Source organism: Trichoplusia ni, chromosome 22, assembly GCF_003590095.1.
Source record: "Trichoplusia ni isolate ovarian cell line Hi5 chromosome 22, tn1, whole genome shotgun sequence".
NCBI lineage: Eukaryota > Metazoa > Arthropoda > Insecta > Lepidoptera > Noctuidae > Trichoplusia > Trichoplusia ni.
In genome coordinates, this window is record NC_039499.1 from 4,270,944 (window position 1) to 4,291,238 (window position 20,295).

A 20,295-nucleotide genomic window follows, 5' to 3' on the forward strand; every position below is an offset into this window, starting at 1 on the left:
GCCAAATTTCATTCATTCATCGGCCCTGTAAACAGCAGAATTGGGGCCCTGTAATATAGTTACTCAATGTTACTATAATAGGCAATATAATATTAAGTTAAAAAATGCAGATATCTCGTTGACGTTCTTTGAGCTATCAGAAAAAAAAAACAAATGCTTTAAAATACAGTACTACTTAAAGTAGTAAAAATACCTACTTATTTATATTAATGACTTATTTGTATTTACAATAACTCATATTAATAATTAAGTGGAAATAAGGTTTCTAGTAATAAACATTCATACTTTAGTGACGAGACAACACAGGAATAAGTATTAAGATTTAACAAAGCAATATTGAATAATAATTTACTATATTATCAACTAATACTAATGGCAACATATTTTTTTGGCAAACAGCAATAATGTAAGGAAGTAAAAGTGTTTAGGATTTTGAATATTTTAGAATATAGATTATTATTCTAATTTTTATTTGCAATTTAATTTTGTCTATAACAGGGCCAAATTCATTGTATCCAATTATAAACGAATCTCTATATATAATTTTAAAAAAATGTCTGCTATAATAAAACGAAAGAAAATAAAACACACTTCAATTTCTATAAATGCGTACATAAAAGTTTAAAGAATAAAATAATAAATACGATTTTAATATCTTATTTTGTTCTCTCAAAATCTCGTATATTGCACATACCACAGCTTACAAGAATTATTTTAAATTAGGAATAAATTGTGTCTTAAGGATAAGCACCACGCTCGTCTCTGGATATTTTTGCCATCCATAAGGCTCCGGCCACCGCCAAACCCTGAAAAAAAGAACATGGATGTATAATAAAGTAAGCACAATTTTTTTTAAACTGTCAAGTGCTAGTCGGGCACGCAACACTGAATTTTACTAACTGATTTGTAATCGGAATAACTTTGGCATGTCTTGTATTTTTTAGATTTCGTTGTTATAGCGGCAACAGAAATGTCTATAATCTGTGAAAAAAACAAAAGTCCAGGGCTCTTGTAATCTCTAATTTTGCTATTTACAATGGCCGATGAATGAATGGCAATTTGATTAAATTTGAAACTTTTAATATTCTTTTAAGAATTTGCCAACACAATAAATGGAAATTCATTTTATTTAATTAAATTCATTTTAAATACGAATAGTGGCAATTTAATCCAATTACCATTCATTGAAAATAGCAGAATTGAGGCCCTGGAATCATGGCTGATGCGATATAGCCTGGTGACGGACAGGTAATAGGTTTCCGGTTTTACCCTTTGCCTAGGAAACCTAAAAAAATACGAACCTTTTATCTTTGTAAAAAGTAACTTCCTAATTAACCTTGGTCACGTGTTTTGCTTTAATGACTCGAGCAATCAAGCTCTATAAGTACATTTGTAATTACAATGATATCAATGTAACATTTTATTGCTCCTGAATAGGCACAGCTCACTTATATAATGAATTTTAATTGTTATACGCATTAACTTATTGATAATAATTTCGAGGCACGCGGTTATTGTATCCAAAAAAACCTATCTCTATTTGACTGGCCTGTTGGTCTAGTGATTAGTGGTTCACACTGCTGTAAAAGTCGAAATATATAAGTACTTATGTTTATCCTTTATCTATCAGTCATAATCTTAGCTTTGCTTAGTTTGAGACTAGATGGCGCTGTGCGAAACTTGTGGAATATTATAATGTTATAATAAGAGTTAAAAACTAAGAAACGTTCTCGCTTATGATAATTTTGTAAATACATGTAAACTATGGGTATAATCGGGAAGTTACCTTAAAGCACAAAAGCGGTGTGGATAAAATAGGTAGGGTTTGTTTTAAACATGTAGAGAATTAGTGGTGGAGAAAAGAGGAATCTAAACACTTCTACAACGAATGACTCCAAGCCAATATATGATTATAAAGATACTAACATTCAATTGTACTGTTTTCTCACCTGCATTAAAACTAAGAAGATACCAGCGACGCCGATCCCAGAAGCGTGTTTCCTAACCCAGTTGCCGAAGGACTCTGCACAGCCAGTGGGGTAAGCTGTAGTCACGGTGCAGTTGAAGGTAGTCACGGTTCCGTACACGTGGCTGCAGCAGCTGACAGGCAAACCCTTGGAAGTCTCCGTGTTGAGGGGTTGCAGCCATTCGCTGGCATTCACCACACCACAACATTCAAACTGGAAAAGGGATGGGAGTTTTACGTAGATTAAATATGTAGTGTATTCAGTATCAAAAAGCCGACGTTTTGCGCAACATACGATTCAGGTGTGTCCGTTAAGACTGGGCGTCGACCTCAATGTGTCAGAGAAGAGAATGGCTGAGCAAAACATATGAATTCTCTGGACACAATAATCGCACCCTAAAAATCATAAAGTCAACGACTGGTAATCAAAAAATAAAATCAAAGGTCTATCGGGTTTCATCCAGCTTTAGAAAAAAAACTTTGTGACATTTCAAAATGATACATTAGAAGATAGAAAAAAAGTATAAAGTGATTTTAACATTTTAGGTCCTAAAAAATGAGTTAGGTATAACGTAATCCGAAAAACAATATTAAGTAAACCATGTCATTAAAATAAAATTGCGTGCGTAGATAAATGGCAATGAAATAACTCATGTTGCGTGCTTTGAGGGTCATGAGTGATGAGATAGCACTTAGCCATGTAGTTATTAGAGTTTACTAAGTGAAGGCTTGGCTGTAGACACATTGAGTGTTCCACTGCTAACTATGGTTATCTTATTTGAAGACAAACACGCCCTTTTCAGCCTCGATCGTTAAAACATGACAGATTAGCTAGAACCCCGATGTTGTGAGAATTTTAAGAGGGAAACAGAAAATAAAAAATTGGATATATAGACGTAGAGAAAGTCCGATAGCCGAGTGGTATAATCACCACCCCAAACCCACTGTGCGCAACGTGTCGCGGGTTCAATCCCAATGTAGGACAGGCATTTGCATTGAGCACCAGCACGTGTGATCCACGAACGCTTGTTCTGAGTCTAGGTGTATTTGACTTGACACAAGGATTGATATAACATTAATGAGGGAGTAGGTACTCTTCAATCTAATAAATCAGTTTACAAAAACCTTCTTCAAAGTCCTAAGCATGGCAACAGGAAAATTTTATTACTCATATGCCCATAAAAATATTCATACTTCAGATAACAAATATGAGCCATACAAGATAAACAGTCACAATTGGATCCATTCGGTAATAGGTAGTTCCCCAGTAACTAATCATGGAAGTTATCACGAATGGACTGCAATTGTCTCTTGTCACGACCTTTATCTTCAAATGGTCTCATCTAGTAAAGTTAGCTAAACTGTCTAAACAAATAGGCTATTTTTAGATTGTCAAGTTTCAATTAGCAGAAATTCTTTTGATGATAATGTTTGTTTAGTAATTTAATTCTTGTGCAACATTAACTAAGTCTTCATTTATTGTAAGTTAATTGTCATTAAGAAACTTCCAAACTTTTAAAATGACGAGCCTTCAAAAAGTCAATCGTCTCAATATATCGGACATTTTAGTATCGTCCAGGAATGTTGAGGAAGTCGTTTTAAGAGTGCTCTTATTATAATAACAGGGCAAGAAATTACAGAAGCCTTTTGCCTAAGCCAAATTCAATGCTCCTGTTGGTAGAAGATGTCCTAAGTCTTTCATTATACCTTCTTCCATGTTATTCCAAACCTGCACTTATCCTACCTATACTGCCTCTTCTATCATCGAATTCCCGTTTCAAACGTTACCCTACACCTGTGTGGTCTACATGCAACAAAGAGTACAGTAACATGCTATGTTACCACTTTAAAGCCCAAAACACTTACATCTTCTTGCACTTGATCCCAAAGCTTGGTGATTTCGATGCTCTTGTCAGGTCCGTACAGCACCATGGTGGAGGTCAGCTGTTTCTGAACCAACGCCACGGTGTTACCCCTTAGAGCATACCCAGCTATACAGGCGGACAGCTGGAAGATGAAGATCAGGACCATAGCTCCGGCAAACTGGAAAATAGAAATTTATATTATAAGTAGAAGAAAAAGGTTTGAAACGTAACTAATTAAATTAAATGAAGTTTTTGGATTCTTTTCAAATTGAATTTTGGTATTTTAGATATTTAGGAATAATTAAAAAAGTGATTCAACAGTGCGTAGTTCTTTTGTAATGAATAATAATCAGGTTTAGTATCTCTTAAAGGTGTTGGAAGATTTGATGCTCTCCAAACGCATACATTCGTAATTTCAACATACCACATAGTTTTCAGTAAAATGTTAAAAGCATTTATAAATATCACTTAACGATGACTAAACGTTAAATAACAATTCCTATTTTAGGCAACTCATGCAATATAGGACAGCAGTTTACGACATGACAAAGATAACAATCTAACAACGTGCAATAGACGAGTTAATTAAACGATACAACATGATAGCATGTTATTTGATGTTTTTCTTTAGTTTGTGACAGAAGAATAAAGGGGGCTCTCTTGTATTGCATGACCAGGTTTTATTCATCAATAATATTTGCTTGGATATCATCACTTTTCTTTGTGTTAAAATATAACCACAGTGATATATCCCTACTAATATTATAAATGCGAAAGTAACTCTGTCTGTCTGTTATCACGTCTAAATCACTGAACTGATTTTAATGAAATTTTGGTACAGATATAGAGTTGACCTTGAGAAAGAACACACCTTGATAGTATTTATCCCGGACTTTTGAAGAGTTCTCTTGGAAACGCGATATAACCGACATCGACGCGGGCGAAGCCGACATTTTTCGAAAAGCGAAAGATGCTTTTAATTCTTGCGATAAGAAAATAGAAGAAACAACTTTACTATTATTTGCTACCATGTTGAATACATCTAAATCCCATACGTGTGCAAAAACTAAACCATAGGCGAAGGTGAAGGTCAGCTGTAAAGTGCATGTTACCGCTTCACAAACAAACGGCTAGATCAATTTTAATGACATTGTGTGCTGAGTTCACCGTTGATTGACACAAAGGCCACTTCTTACCCGACTGCTTTAAGCAGGGTTATATTTATGCAGCTATAACCAACAGACATTCATGTGAGTAAAGCCGCGGTAGATAATTATAAAATATTTTACGGGAACAAGGATTTTATTCTACAAGATGAGTTCCGATGTTCATTTATTCTGGGTTAGACTTTATAATTTGTTGTTAGCCGGCAATTATACTTGGAGATACTTGTACTTGTGAAGTGAGTTATTCTCTTATAATACTTAGTAGAGTTTTAAATCAAAACTTTTTGATTACTCATCCACAAATACACTTGCTTTCTTACACAAATATGACACTACAAATATTTATACAATTATTTATCAAAGTACCGTTGAAGCATTGCAAATAAATTCAATGCGGTGACCGTGAATATATTATAACAAGGTGTTCGCGCTTGTTACAGAAACGCCTTTTCAGTTCACTATTGCTCTTTGCAACCAGTAACATTATCAATATAAAAACCGTTGGACAACTCAATAGAAAATTTGCATACGTTTGTTAGAAGTTAATAATAACTATGTATGATTGCTATGTGTTAAAGTGCACGTTACAGGCCCTCTTTTCCCGTTAATTTTGGTCCACCATTCCTTACACATTGAGATCTTTCGATAAAAAGAAATTTTTTTTCCTGAAAGTAGGATATAATATTTGACATGAGAATTTTGAAAACGCTAGAGTCGACATTCCTTTCCCTTTGTCTTTTAAAGTTCATATATTTCTTGAGGATAAATGTAGAAACTATTGCAGAGTTATTCTTCGACTGCCCTTTCAAACTCATGAGGCTCTAACTGCTTCAGATTTGCAACCACATAGATGAGATATTATTCACCCATTACTGTACCGACATTCAGTCATATCCCGGTTAATTCGATATAATCCGTTATACTATACTTATTTCTATTTAAATTCTTACGTATCTAAATAACCATCCTCCGACTTCTTATAGTCTCATAATTATTTTAATAAACGCGTGCAGACAAATATGAGAAACTGCGCCCTTGAGTGATACGACAATATCAGATGATAACGTTGAATTTAAATGTTTGAAACAACTGAACTAATAATAGCAGACGTTTAATGTTCTGTCACTATGATACACTACAACGTCACCAGTGTAAACAGCTGAAAACGTTTTGCTTAAGATGAAGGTTCTGTGTAAGGTTTAATGAAAAGATAAGACTACACAAACAGAATGATACTTCTCTCTCTTGCGAAAAATTGTGAAACAAACCTGTTAAGAACTTATTTAACAGAAGTGGGAAATACTTAACTAAGTGACGTAGTTAAATGTATTTGTCTATTTCCTTTTGACAATGACAGAAAGGATGATAAGAGAAAATTGTGAAATAAATCTGTAATGCCAACTACAATCTGTATGAATGACGCTCAGCTACTTGTATTTTACGTACAATAATGTCTATTTGAATATTTCCAATTGACAGAAACATACACGGCAAATTAAATGATTGATTCCTCCCAGTTTAATTTATGCAGAAGGGAGTGTCAGGCTACTGTTGTACTGGCTGATTATTACTGACCAGATCCTACGCATGTTCCACCGGGCCGCGATAGCACTCTTGGACAATCCTGCTGGCCCGGCAGCCATCAGCTTTAATTGGCTCCACAGAGCTTTCTGACTTGTTTATAACAAGACTCCTCTTTTTTCTTTTTTTTTTGGTAAGACGCGGGGTCCTCATTGACATCCACGCCCTCCGAGGAGGATATTTATGGCAAGACTCCTACGAGCTACATTACAATATGCGTCGTTAGCAAATACCAAGTACTCGTAAATGGAAGTTTTAGTTTAAGTACTGCGTCTCATATAATATAATAAATTGTGGAATCTACTTGAAATATCTCATAAGTAACACATGTAACTTTTAGTGTTATCTCTGAATCATCTATCAATCAATCGTAAATGGATTATATTTGACATTGGACGACTCATATATGACTTGAATATACAGCATGTGTGAATACTGATAATGAAAGTCTGGGTATTCCTCTCAGGCACAACAGTTAAGATACTAGTCGAATCAAAGATGGCTAAGACTGATGATTTACCAAAAATAATTACAACAATATTGTCTTTAGATTTAATTAACGTGACAGTAGCCATTTTTTTACGTATAATGACTATTTAAACTTGTCACCCAAAAGATCTTTAATATGACTGTGCAAAAGTCGTTTTGGCGTTTAAATAAGATTATTACATTATTTGTTTTTCTTATTAAGTGTGTTTTACATTTAATTAATTGAAATATTACGCAGACCATCGTTTGTGGAGTCCGCTAGTTAAGTATATATATATATATATTTATACTATCAAAAAAGTAGTATAAGCCACCTATTCTAATCCTGTCTTTACAAAATTCTCGGAGCGGTATAGTGACCTATTCTACGTTAAGGTATCGTAGAATAGGTCACTATATCTACAACTGTCAGACATGCCCTGCGATTGTAAGTAAACAAAGATAATCTAGATAAATATGCTGATGATTCAAGACCTGATAAGAGATTACAAACCTCGTTTTTTGTAAAAAGTCCCTACATGTTTTGGTTTTAACTATCCAACTGGAATGAAAAATTATTGGTCTATCACAAAATAGCAATATGCAGTTTATAGTTGTATCAATAGGTTTAAGTTTCGATTATTTTTATGTTAGAAACGAAAAGAAATACTTGAGTCAAGATATGTGTTTTTTCATTACATTTTTACACAGCTTTTTAACTAAGCAAGTTAAATTGCATCCCAACATTAAAAAAACAACGCTGATCGGTCTCGGAAATGAATGAGATAATAACATCGAAGACCAACCTTGTAATTTACTTCCTCATACCAAAAACCAAATTCTCTTAAAGCAATTAATGAAACCTCAAATTACAAAACTAATCAGACTATAAACATTCGCTATCTCTGAAGATGAAGAGCTGTAATCTATAACTGACTGACATTCTGGCATTATAGTTTCTTAGCTCGTATTCAGGGCACCGGCACAGATTACTAAACGGTTACTACGTAACCCGGTACTGACAAAACTATGTGATCTAATTCTGTTCGTCCAGGCCTGCGACGGATATTTAACGTCTAAAATGGTCTTATAACGACTTGTAACGTCGAACAGTGATGTAATTTGCCTCAAGAAGCGACGCCATGATAATTGTTTACATTCTAGTGACGTCTTTGCATGTTAGATATTAGCACTACAGTGATAAAGAATAGAAGACAAGTATTCGTTTTGTTATGTAGAAAGGAATAAATAAACTAATTAATAGCTGTAACTTGTTAGTTTTGTTTGACTCGGGAATTTTATTTTTATAAGTATATGGAGAAAATAAATATCGTCGTATATTAGACCATTTACGTTCCATAAAAGGACTAATAAATTATTAAGTATGCACTTACTTCACTTGCATGAAACTAAAGTAAACAATATAGTTATATTATACTTTATCAAATGGTTATTAGTCATTGCCTTGATATTGATAGAACTTACAATCTTCCTACATGAGTTATTAATTAATGGCTCCAATTAACATCAGTGAATCGGAACTCATTACATCAGAACAATACGCGCACAAGATCAATGATAACAGACTCAGGGTCACAATACATAATAACTTATATAAAGGGCTACTTACCACCATGTTCATCATGTAATTCTCCATGAAGGCTCCATAGAACCCGAAGAATGATATCAGGAATATAATAACACCAGTCGCGATGCAGAAGGCTGGCAGAGAGAAAAATCTGTCCGATAGGAACGGGTGGTATCCATTGTAAGCGGACTGGACTGACCCACCGACCGACAGAATTATAATACCAGTGATCTGTAAACATTACACAACTGAGCATGATACTGTGACAGGCAAGAAGTAAAGATACACACTACATATTACACACTACTTACCAGAAAAAGAAAATTGACTGTCACTAATATATATTTCACAGTTGTAAACAGTTTGGACCACATTTTGCTATAATATATTCGTGACGCTCCACGGGCGCTCGCGTGACAACTTCCACCGTTGTAGATTTAACTGGCAACAGATATTTTTATCACTGTAGGTAGGTATTAATCTTGATAAGGAAAACAAGCGCATTTATCTCATCGAAGGCGAACGTTTGCTCTCATGCACGATAATAATATACTCTTATTTAAATCTCCGTCATTCACTTTTTAATACACCTAATTTTACACTCTATATTTTGATATATTTTTTTGGAACAGAGCGGACACAATAGCTTCGCGTGGAATATAGAGGCGATATGACAAAATGTGTTAATTTTAACCTGCGTTCGTAGTTATACTTGAAACTGCAAAGTTGGTACTTACAGGTGGTGATAAGAAAACACATGCAGCATTTTACAATTTAATTTCCATTATAATCTGAATGTTATTCATGAAAGTGTCTGTAGATGGCGGTAGGAGGTTGTACTGTTATGTTGAACTCAGTCAGTGGAAAATTGTTGTGACGTGAGTTCTGCGAGGTTTAAACGATGACGTAGTTAAACTGAAGGGGCTGTAAATTTCTTCTGGTGACCTAACCTTTGGATGAAGACATTCATTTATTGCTAATACGTTAATTCCACTAATGCCTTGAAAATAAAGTTTTGTTTTTATTTTTTAACTATATACTTAAACAGTGAATAGGACCAATTCTTAGTATTGCAAAACTATATCATTTTACTTTCATATCAAAGCAGATGTTAAAGGTTAAGACAACCAACACAATTGGAGAAAAATAAACAAACAATTGTTCACAACACTTTACTTATAGTACGATTGCTAACAATTAACAACAAATTAAACAACAATGTATGATATCGGTGGGTTATTTAGGACTCCAGCTCCACTTCTGAGAACTTGGCGCGATACGCCAAGTATCCTCCCATTGACGTCAAGAGTATCTGAAAAAATAAGTAAAACGTTGTATTCGTCAACATTATTAGCCCATATTCATCCACTGCTAGACATGGGCGTCCCCAATTGCACGCCATCGAGAGCTATCTTCGGCTGCTCGCATCCAATCTTGCGCACTTACATTAAACACATTGATATATTAGGGGTTTTTAATATATCAATGATTAAACATGTATATTTGAGTGACTTAGATCAGTCAGTCAGTTGAAGTAGTGTGGAATGATTGCAGTTATGGAAGAGTTGCAGAGAAGAAGTGTGCTGCTCCGCTTAACTAACTACAATCATATTTTGAAAACGTGTTGGAACTATCCTTGTTATATATAAGATCGTGTTAATGCTAAAGGGCTGCTTTCACGCGACACCATTTTTTTGGAAGCTAGAGCTAAGTTCTCAGAGTTTTAGCCAGACAGTCGGCAAAGTTTAAATACAGCCCAAGTGAATTGCAAACACAAAACATGGAGTTTCTTTATGTTTATTTTTGTCAGTAGACGTGACGACACAATGTATGAAGGGTCACGGCCAATGGTCAGGTGTCGCGACGCCAATTAACTCAATTTTATATTGACGCTATATGACGCGTGCAATACAAAGAATCTTATGTCGAAAAACAAATTTCAAACACTAAATACTCCAATCCTTATTTAATTCCTTTCATTTATTTGATCCTGGTTTTAAGACTAGTCAATGCACACTTTGACCAACAAATTTTAAAATTCCTTGTGTTCTAATGTAAGGAATAAGTAGTTAGGTTTGGCCACTGTCAGCTCTTGGGTCTTGGTCTACTAAACGGCGAACTATTCATGATTAAAGCGACTTAGTAACAATCTTCGTATCATTCATTCTTTACATAAAGACACAATTTATTCAGAGAACTCCAAGAACTCGCGGAATGACAGAAATTTTAAACATGGGAATCGTAAATAGTAAGGATTTCATATCTAGGAGAAAAGTGGATGAAGCAACAAGCAATTCCAGGAGGAGCAATGATGGGCATTTATTTATTTATTTATTTTAATCAATTACAACGGTGAAAAACCAATTACAGCAATTAAAAAATATACATTATACAAATTTAAACATTAAACAAATTAGAATATAAATAAAAAAAACATAAAAACAAAACACTTTCATAAATTTATCTCACAGTACTTCAGGCATACCGACAAAATCTTCGGCCATACATCCGCAAACAGATCAGCTGTTGGATTAAGATCCAAGAGATTATTAAGCACAGCTAGAGTGCGTGGGATTGGCGACTTAGCACGTGCCACCGTACGACATGCAGGCACGGCAAAGAGTCTGTGCTTTTTGCCCCTGCAGTATTTATCTGGGACATAAAAGCGCGCCAGCTCCTTTAGCAGATCAGGAGCATCGATAGTACCACGGAGTGTCTTACAAGCTATTGCAAGCTGATCTCGTGCTCGCCTTACGTTCAGCGAGTTATAACCGAGGCAGCCCAGTAGGAATTTAGTCGGATAGAGATATGGATAGTACCCGTATTCTTGCTTATATAGGTGCCTAAGGAAGGCCTTTTGGACTTTTTCTAATAAAAGTGCATAGGTACTTTCATGTGGATTCCACACACACGAGCTGGTTTCCAGCTTACTGCGTACGAGTGCATTGAAAACTATTTTCTTAGAATGATCAGTACGAAAATCACGGCAGTTGCGAAGAACAAAGCCTAACCTTTGGTAGGATTGTTTAGCTACCGAGACCATATGATCGTGGAAGGTAAGCTTTCGATCAAATGTGACTCCCAGGTCTTTCATGGCTGTAGACTTCGTGATAGCAGTATTGTTTAAATGATATTCAAAGTTAACTGGGTGCCTTATTCGCCCGAATGTCATAGCGAAGCATTTGGAAGGATTAAACTCCATCTCGTTGTCAACGCTCCACTTGTAAATTGCATCGATATCTTGCTGTAGTGCGAAACTATCGCGTTCTGATTTAATTTCCAAGTACAGTTTCAAGTCATCAGCGTATAAGAGGCATCTTGCATGAACCAGGACTTGGGGCAGATCGTTGATCATAATAAGAAATAAAAGAGGCCCCAGGATGGAACCTTGACTCACACCGGAACGTGTGTTATAGGTGTCTGACACGTACGCACCTAGCCTAACAAACTGTTGTCGATCACGTAAATAATCTGCAAACAGGCGGAGGAGAGATGGTGAAAAACCTATTTTGCTAAGCTTCCTTAGTAGCGCGTCATTGTTAACCCTATCAAATGCCTTCCGGAAGTCGAAGTACAGTACGTCTACTTGACGTCCGCGATCTAAACTAGACGAGATATAGTCAACAAGTGTCAGAAGATTTGTGTCAACAGACCTTTTACTTCTGAAACCATGCTGCTCGTTACAAAGATACTTATTCATTTGTTCGTATATGCCATTGTGGAGGATGTTTTCGAAGACCTTGGCTGGGGAGGATAAAATAGCGATTGGGCGGTATTCTTCGACGCAACTTTTGTTTTTGGTTTTAGGGATAGGTGTTACTCTAGAGACTTTCCATTCAGAGGGATATGTACCAGTCTGTAAGGCTAAATTAAAAATGTGGCAAAGAGGATCACTCAAAATATATTTTAGGTCTTTAACTATAAAGGGAGGGATGTTGTCCGGGCCAGTAGAACTGTTGGATTTAAGCTTGTTTATGCCTTTAATAATGTCTGCAGGGCACAATGGGGGTATGTTAATGTAATTGCTGTTAGAGGAACGGTCAGATATACCAACATGATCAGCATTAAGTTGCGGATCATCAGACAGAAAAACAGACGCGAAAAAATCAGCAAAAGCGCTTGCCGCTTTGGCACCCGCAAAAGATGAACCCTTATATGTTACATTACATGTGTATCAGGCTAACTTATTGCCTATGCATATCAGAATTATCAGAAGATTACATATTAAAACAGTCGCTGGAATCTAGACCTGCAACTATGTGCATAATAATTCAATCTTTGAAACCCTAGTTCACATAAATACCCTTTAATAAAAACCTTTGTTAAGTCCTAGCTACCGCATTAGGTTAAGTAACCTGTAATGGTAGATTAGTGTGATTATTAAATAAATAAAATAAATAAATAAATAAATGGAAGGAAGTGGTACTCGGACTACGCGTGTATTACTGGGATAAATTATCAATCTTAGCTTTTTCACTGCCTGATTGCTTTTTGGCCTGTATATTTCTAAAAATTCGGTAGTATAAACTGTATGAAGTGTTATTATCTAATTTTAATTTTATCAAATTTATCATTGATACTGACTCATGATCGATGGATAGTCCTGAACTCCTTCGTACTAATGTCAGTTCTTCCCTTCAACGACAGTGAAGACTATTTTTTCTTGTCATTGCTTACCATGATGACAACATCATGGTAAGTGACGCATCTTAAAACAGCAGAGGTACTAACATAACTGACCTGCACACAAGTGGCGACAATGGCGACGACACCTAGAACATGGGCGTTGTATGCGAGCCACTCGCCTAGTACGCTAGCGCAGCCTGTGACGTAAGCGTTGCCGATCTCACAGGTGAAGGGGGATAAAGTCCCGTAGTCCATGTGGCAGCAGCTCACTGGTAGCTTATCCATGACCCAGTCAGGACGGCCCACCACGCCGCAGCATTCGTACTGGACGAATTGACGTAAAAAAATACGTTACGGTTTTTAAGAAGTCAAAATGTAACTTTGGAAAATAGAAACGACCCTTTTTACGCCCCACTGGGCTGGGCACCGACCTTTTTCCATGTGGGAAAGGCCTGGGCATTGATCTCCTTGCTTACTTGGGGCTGGTACTAAATAATTTATTTACCATACTCACAATAGCCCTAAAATTATTAAAAGCAAGTAAAGAATTGTGGTTTAAATTGTAAGGAACCAGTTGAAAAAAAAATTGAGGCAATTTAAGAGAGTTTACTGAATGTACAGTTTACGAGGTTGAATTTCCTAAAACTAATTGAATAAAAAAGCTACCATTTTGGTAGAATCTATTTTGAAAGGTCATTAAGGCTTACTTCCATCTGCATATCGTCCCACAGTTTCGTGATATCGAGCCTCTCGTTGTACAGGTTGAGGCTGGCCACCATCGATGGCCTGATCTCCTTGACAGCATCGTTGCTCAGCGAGAAGGCGGCTATGGCTATCGCGATCTCGAAGACCAACGTCACCAGAAGCAGCACCACATACTGAAATATTGACTGGACTTATAATTTTTTGAGGGCTTTTACTCCGTTACAAGTTATTCCGATTTCAAATCCAGATTCCTATACTTGTGAAAAGGCTAAATGCGTATAAGACGTAAACTTAAATGTTGTCAGTACATAGAGTTCCAATTTATATTTAATAGAAAGTACATTATGAATGAAGACCGGTTAGCCCGGTCTTGACCGGACACCTAGATTTTCAAACCTGTACAAACCTAATCAGAGAGTTCACAGAGTTCTCACTTCTCAGAGTGCACAGAGTTCCACCGAAATAATTAGAAAAAGGGTTAAGACTAAATAGAAATACTAGCAAAAACACTCACCCCAGCAACAAAATAGAAGTGTTGTGATATAGCTGCGTAGAACCCGAGCACGGAACCAAACAATATGATAGCTCCGGTCGCCACTACGAATTTAGACAGAGCGAAGAACCGCCCGGTGATCAGCACCTCCCAGTTCTTGTACTCCACCAGCACGGCGATGCCGACGAAGAATAATAGAAGTCCTGTTAGCTGGAAGTAAAACCTTTTTTAAAGCAACTGAAATTGTACACAACTGTAAAGGATAGATAGATGAGATGTAGAGATGAAGTGTAGACACTATTATATTAAGTGACGTCCTAGTTCTAAATTCTTTTGAAGGATTTTATTTTATGTTAATAATATCTACTCGTCCATACCCCAAATTATGGACTGAAACCATAGGAGTGCCTGGCCCATTACACAAGGGAAGAAACAATTGTAACTACTGCAGTGACGAGACGGAAAGGACTCTCGAAATACTTATTTCTTGGGTAAAACAATGAATGCCAAATTTGCTACTAGTAATTTAAAGTTTATCACGAATCATCTGGTCCAATTGTCACTATGTTACTCACAATTCATTATTTTAATGTCACAATTAAGAGTAATTGCAGTTGTGGGCCCAAGATGAGGCACTTATCCGTACAGAGTGCCAAATCGTTCCAAAACTGCGAAAGTCAACTTTAAGACTTTTTAGGGGACCAGAATAAAAAAACCAATAAAAACAATGAGACTCTTTGCCAACTTGGATACATCAAGGCAACAATAAATATTATATGTACATTAGTCCACGTAATCCAAATAAGCTTTCGAAATCCTTTCTATCTTTAATCAATAGCGTATCATCAAAGTTGTGAGTCACACAGTCATCGTCACAGCTTCTATCTGTAGGTAGTATTAGGCATAAACACCTGTGCAACTTAGTTTTATACCAATACTAGCCGTTGCCCGCAGGCCCGCCCGCTACAAATATAAACCCACGGAACATATAATCGAGATAAAGACACCTGCGTTAATCCTGGTTATTAACTATCTGTGTAGGGTAGGTGTAGGAACGGAGAGGGTCAAACATCCATACACACAAACTTTCGCTTTTATTATATTAGTAGGATTTTACATAAACCTATATACCTAATTATTAAAATAATAAAAATACTATAGAACAATGTATACACAGTGCAAAAGGACAACTAAAACATAATTCAGTCGGCATCTAACTATGTAGCTTCAGCTCAACCTGAGGATCGGTCTATGGATGCTAAAATGCGGTTTTCTTTTTGGGAAAACCCTCAAACCCCCTAAAAACCCTTGTAAATCTCATATTTATAGATAGTATTGGTTGCGGTATAAGTTACCGCATATTTTAATATTAAAGTCCCAAAGAGCCACTAAAATATGATAACTTTGTTTATCCATGACATAATCTTATTATCAAGTCAAACACTGCCTTTGGTTACCTCATTCGATGTCATCCTCATTGGCAAAAAGGGAAGGGAAGTAAGTAGTTATTTTGAAATTAGTATAAAGTGGGTCTGAAGGCGAATTTTAATCACGAGACTGAAAAAACCAGTTCCGTAAATGGCAGATATCGATAATCTGGTTGAAAACTGTTGTAGCGAAATAATAAATAAACTACCGTTTAAAACTTACCAAAAATGCTCCATTCACAGCCGCCAATGAATACCTCACAGATTTAAGAACCTTAGGAACTTTGCACTTAAAATTAAAAGCCATTTTACTAAACTAAATATAAAACATAAATGATATATGCACCCACCGAATATGATAACTTTACTGAAAAATAAGATGAATTCTTATCAATCGCAGGTACATGAGTCAATATCTTTATTATCTCGACATATCCATCTAATCTCCGAATATAGAACCCGAAACACTTAACATTTGAGGTTCAATATAAATTGTAGAGCAGATTACACGAAGGACAAATCATTGCTAACAGTTAAAAGTAATTTAACTGTAGGTACTTATTTAAGCAGATAAAAATACAGCGCAAATGCATAGGTATTTCAAATCGAAATAGATATTTAATAAATTAATCTAATGAATTAAAAATAAAAATTATTAAAAATAAATCTTTAAGAGATGTACTGGTGATTCTGTTTGTACGGATTCCACACCCCGTTTCATAATATTGTGGTAAATAAACTATGTATGATATTTAAAAGTAAAAGGCGTCTTTTCTTCTGTACCTAAATTTGCCCTTTAATTCATTTATACGACTAACTAATTATGAAATCCATGTGCTTATTTCTACATTCTTCTAAAAAATATTATCTTATTCTTAAAATTATTCACAATTTGATCACGATCGTGCTCACCAAATAACATGCATGAAAAATGCATCGTATGTACATATTACATTTATGGTCTTTAATTCGTTATAACCAAAATAATTCTGTTATTTTCTTGTTACTCTTAAGACAACAGAAAACTACCTATTTGAAATGCATTGAAATAATAATAGCAACCCAAAGCAACGTCAACGGTACGAAAAGAAATTATGCGAATAGCAACACAGACGTCTGCTATTTTCACTGCATCGAGCGCGTATTGGACGTTGTTCACGCTTAGTGTTTTATCGCATATTATAAATTTTGGCGGTAAGCTGTTTTGTAGATGGTTTAAAAATAATCAAATGTAATTATGCGTCACGATTACTAAAAATAAGAACCGAAAATTTAAACAAAGAGTGCGTGTCCACCTGTCCGTGTCAACAAGAAACAACACCAATCGATGTTTACCTCGCGCGCATAATGTGGTGAAAGGTTTTTATAAAATATCGGTGTTTTTGTTCCAGATCTAAGTTTCAATAATTAGATCAGAAGACAAGATTTAAAAATGGCTATCGGTGCAGGAATGTCTTGTGTGAAATATCTGCTGTTTTGCTTCAATCTATTGTTCGCGGTAAGCATTTTTTTTTTCTGAGAAGCTTGCACTGTTTGTTGTTCACCTTCGATTTTTTTACAAGCTGGGGCACTTGAAATCCCCTATATATTTCCAAAGTTGACTATTTTGTAATAGGAGGTCTGTTGAAATATTTATAAGATTTTAAAGGATATTTCTCAGATGAAGTAATTAATTGTGTATACCGTTACCTACACATGAATCGCTAACTAAACTTCTCAGTTGATATGAATTAATATGACTCATTAGGGAGCGATTGCACAATTCCAGTATTTGTTTAGTAAAGTAATAGCTTTATAAGAGTTTTTAACATTTAGTAATGCTAATGAATTATACATAAATTTTATATCAATCGACATTTGACGATATTGATATTGAACACGTTTTCGGTGATGTCAAAATTGTAAATATGCTAACAAGCCGATTTTTTTTTGTGAAACAATACAATATTGATACTTAACTATTAAATTGACCTATTTCTGACTTTTTCCTTTTTAATAAACTGAACAGAATAGTTTGGGGCATTTAGATTTGTTCATATCTCTTATTACTACTGTAAAAGATCAGACTACCTTCTATTTTAAAAATAATAATATACTTATTTTCTTAACTCTAAATGACCCCAATGGGCAACAAAAAGTAAAGAAGGCCTCTTGAACTTAACCATACTTGTATACATAGGTGCATTGTATAAAATAGTTATATTGTAAAAAAATAAATTTTAGTAATCAAATGTCCTTCATACACAATCTTATTTTATTATTACCCTTATTACCCTTTCTTGTTTCTTATGTTGTTCAACTTAAATATTGTTTTTTTTTTCAATGTATATGCAACAACATTGCTTCATTCAGCCACTGCTTAGATCCTCCTTATACTTACAATGCATTACTGTTTCAGATCACTGGGTTGATAATCCTGATTGTGGGTATCAAAGCTGAGATCAACTCTTCACCATACATTGACCTGACTGATGAGAACTTCTACACTTCAGGACCTATTGTCCTGATCATTGTTGGAGTCATTGTGTTCATAGTTGCCTTCTTCGGTTGCTGCGGAGCTGTTAGAGAGAACCACTGCATGATTGTCACTGTGAGTCTGCTTTTTTATTTATTCAACTAGTTTAATAATTTATTTAGCTGATGACCCATCAGCGGCCTAGCCTTTCCCCAACTATGTTGGGGTCAGTTTCTTTTTTCAGTTAAGTTGTACTAAGAAAACTGTGCAATTCAATTTAACATACATTTGAACCTGTAGTAGAAATATACAATAATGAGACAATGTTTAGTACAGTTATTCTGGATGAAAAGTTTAATGGGTTAGGTACTTCTACTGGGTACAACTTTCAGTAATGAAAACAATGACTGAGAACAGAATAGAGGGTTGAGGGTTTTCAAAAACAGCATTAGTCAGATAACTACAATAAATTTAATTAATCAATTGCTGAAAACTCATGTTCAGTACACAATTGTTTTAAAAGCTATTTCTTAAAATATTGATAAATAATCATGAAGTTAGTCTTTGAATGCCCTTAACAAACTCACGAAAATTGACATGATTTATTTATGCATATGTTAGCAAAATTTATTTATTCTACTACACACGCATGCTTTATATTTATACAGATATGTAAATATTACTATCATAACGAATCTACATACCTACCTATCAATGTAGGTAATCGGCACATCGTCACAAATGAATCTAACACTAACTATAGAACAAAGAATTGACGTCACGAATACAATAAACAGTGTAAAATCTAAATAACCGGCTTTTTTAAATATCAATAATTTTAGTCCCTAAAGATAACTATTTTTTTTTGTGATACGATCTTTTATCTCACGACACATTAGTTCAAAATTTACATGTAGGTGGTAATCTATTTCCTGAATGTTTTCGATGACCTTTAGTTAAGCATAAATTACATAGATGTATCGATTAGACCGTTTTATAGATAGCTAAGCATTTTTATGGCGAAATGCCAGTGGTTATTGAAGTTAAACTTATGCATAAGTAGACGATGAGCTGAAGTAGCACGTTTTTAGCCAAAGCTAGTCTTTTAACATAGTCTTAAGAAGCGCGACAGAATAAGCACTTTGGAAGACTGTCTATTGTAATTTGACGTTCAAAATATGCTATTTAATAGCCTTATTTGAATAAATGAATTATGTTTTTTTTTTCTATAAAGTAGCCAATCTTACTTGAATGTGTGAGTTTTGTCTGTATTTGACACTAAGATCTTAAAAAAAAACTGACGTTTTTACAATCTTTTAAAGGTAGTTTTGGAATTTTTGCATTCAAAATACAGAGGTAATTCATTTTAATATGTACTTAGATCATATTGCCATAATAAACAATTTTTGTCATCGATCGATGGTGTCGTGACGAATGCTTGACAAAGTGCTGACGCGAATACTAATTCCGGAAGTTGACCACTTGTGTGTCCCTTTAATACAATGCACCATTCAACTGATGCCCTACCTGTATCTTGAAGAGAATCTCCAATAAAGGGCCAAAAGTGACGAGACTTAGGAACTTCCTACTTAAACCGGATTATGTGTCATTAACCTTTTTGAGCAGCTGAACGCTGAATCAATAAGTATGTTGGTCATAATATGACAAGTCAAGAAAAAACCCGTACAAGTCTGTGCAACGCTGTTATACATATTTATAACACTCAATTCGGATGCTATTTTCCTCTTCAGACATCCCATCCAATTATGCAAATCAGTGTTATCGTTATCTGCCTATTCAAAACAAAGTATAATCGCGTCCGTCGTCCGTCATTTTTCGTCCGATTCCAAGAATCAAAATGTCAGATGTTTGCCAGTACCTGTAAGAATACCGTCGCCTCTCACTTTTAGACTTGCAGTTGTGGAAGCAAGACGGCATACAATATGCTATAGAGC

At 35.2% G+C, this 20,295-nt stretch overlaps 3 protein-coding genes across 7 annotated transcripts; 1 reads left to right on the forward strand and 2 right to left on the reverse strand.

The window, feature by feature from the left end:
* Positions 1 to 595: 595 nt before the first annotated feature.
* LOC113504489 (CD63 antigen-like) lies at positions 596 to 9,450 on the reverse strand. Of its 2 annotated transcripts, XM_026886801.1 has the most exons (6): positions 9,372 to 9,450; positions 8,946 to 9,075; positions 8,677 to 8,865; positions 3,833 to 4,009; positions 1,950 to 2,180; positions 596 to 806 (listed from the first exon to the last, which is right to left on the reverse strand). In XM_026886801.1, exons 2-6 carry the CDS (start codon positions 9,006 to 9,008, stop codon positions 738 to 740), a joined length of 729 nt encoding a protein of 242 aa, XP_026742602.1. In that variant the 5' UTR covers positions 9,009 to 9,075; positions 9,372 to 9,450; the 3' UTR covers positions 596 to 737. The 2 variants fall into 2 exon arrangements, with proteins under 2 accessions (XP_026742602.1, XP_026742600.1); XM_026886799.1 differs by lacking the exon at positions 9,372 to 9,450 and having other exon boundaries at positions 8,946 to 9,291.
* A 342-nt stretch (positions 9,451 to 9,792) lies between these two features.
* On the reverse strand, positions 9,793 to 16,255 carry LOC113504488 (tetraspanin-9-like). Of its 4 annotated transcripts, none has more exons than XM_026886794.1 (5): positions 16,109 to 16,255; positions 14,480 to 14,668; positions 13,968 to 14,150; positions 13,366 to 13,584; positions 9,793 to 9,946 (listed from the first exon to the last, which is right to left on the reverse strand). In XM_026886794.1, exons 1-5 carry the CDS (start codon positions 16,190 to 16,192, stop codon positions 9,875 to 9,877), a joined length of 747 nt encoding a protein of 248 aa, XP_026742595.1. In that variant the 5' UTR covers positions 16,193 to 16,255; the 3' UTR covers positions 9,793 to 9,874. The 4 variants fall into 4 exon arrangements, with proteins under 4 accessions (XP_026742595.1, XP_026742598.1, XP_026742597.1 ...); XM_026886797.1 differs by having other exon boundaries at positions 13,968 to 14,138; positions 16,109 to 16,253; XM_026886796.1 differs by having other exon boundaries at positions 13,375 to 13,584; positions 16,109 to 16,253.
* Positions 16,256 to 17,297: 1,042 nt separating this feature from the next.
* On the forward strand, positions 17,298 to 19,088 carry LOC113504573 (23 kDa integral membrane protein-like). The gene is made up of 2 exons (XM_026886942.1): positions 17,298 to 17,383; positions 18,284 to 19,088. Exons 1-2 carry the CDS (start codon positions 17,318 to 17,320, stop codon positions 18,503 to 18,505), a joined length of 288 nt encoding a protein of 95 aa, XP_026742743.1. The 5' UTR covers positions 17,298 to 17,317; the 3' UTR covers positions 18,506 to 19,088.
* Positions 19,089 to 20,295: the final 1,207 nt, after the last annotated feature.

Bases quoted from the DNA above. Each gene is read 5' to 3' on its own strand.
- LOC113504573 (XM_026886942.1), top strand. From the start codon at position 17,318: ATGGCTATCGGTGCAGGAATGTCTTGTGTGAAATATCTGCTGTTTTGC. The intron at 17,384-18,283 runs GTAAGCATTTTT...TTACTGTTTCAG, and splicing joins GCTTCAATCTATTGTTCGCG to ATCACTGGGTTGATAATCCT.
- LOC113504488 (XM_026886794.1), bottom strand. From the start codon at position 16,192: ATGGCTTTTAATTTTAAGTGCAAAGTTCCTAAGGTTCTTAAATCTGTG. The intron at 14,669-16,108 runs GTAAGTTTTAAA...TTTTACTTCCAG, and splicing joins CTGTGAATGGAGCATTTTTG to CTAACAGGACTTCTATTATT. The intron at 14,151-14,479 runs GTGAGTGTTTTT...TTATAAGTCCAG, and splicing joins ACTTCTATTTTGTTGCTGGG to TCAATATTTCAGTATGTGGT.
- LOC113504489 (XM_026886801.1), bottom strand. From the start codon at position 9,008: ATGTGGTCCAAACTGTTTACAACTGTGAAATATATATTAGTGACAGTC. The intron at 8,866-8,945 runs GTAAGTAGTGTG...TAATGTTTACAG, and splicing joins CAGTCAATTTTCTTTTTCTG to ATCACTGGTATTATAATTCT. The intron at 4,010-8,676 runs GTAAGTAGCCCT...TCTATTTTCCAG, and splicing joins ATTACATGATGAACATGGTG to TTTGCCGGAGCTATGGTCCT.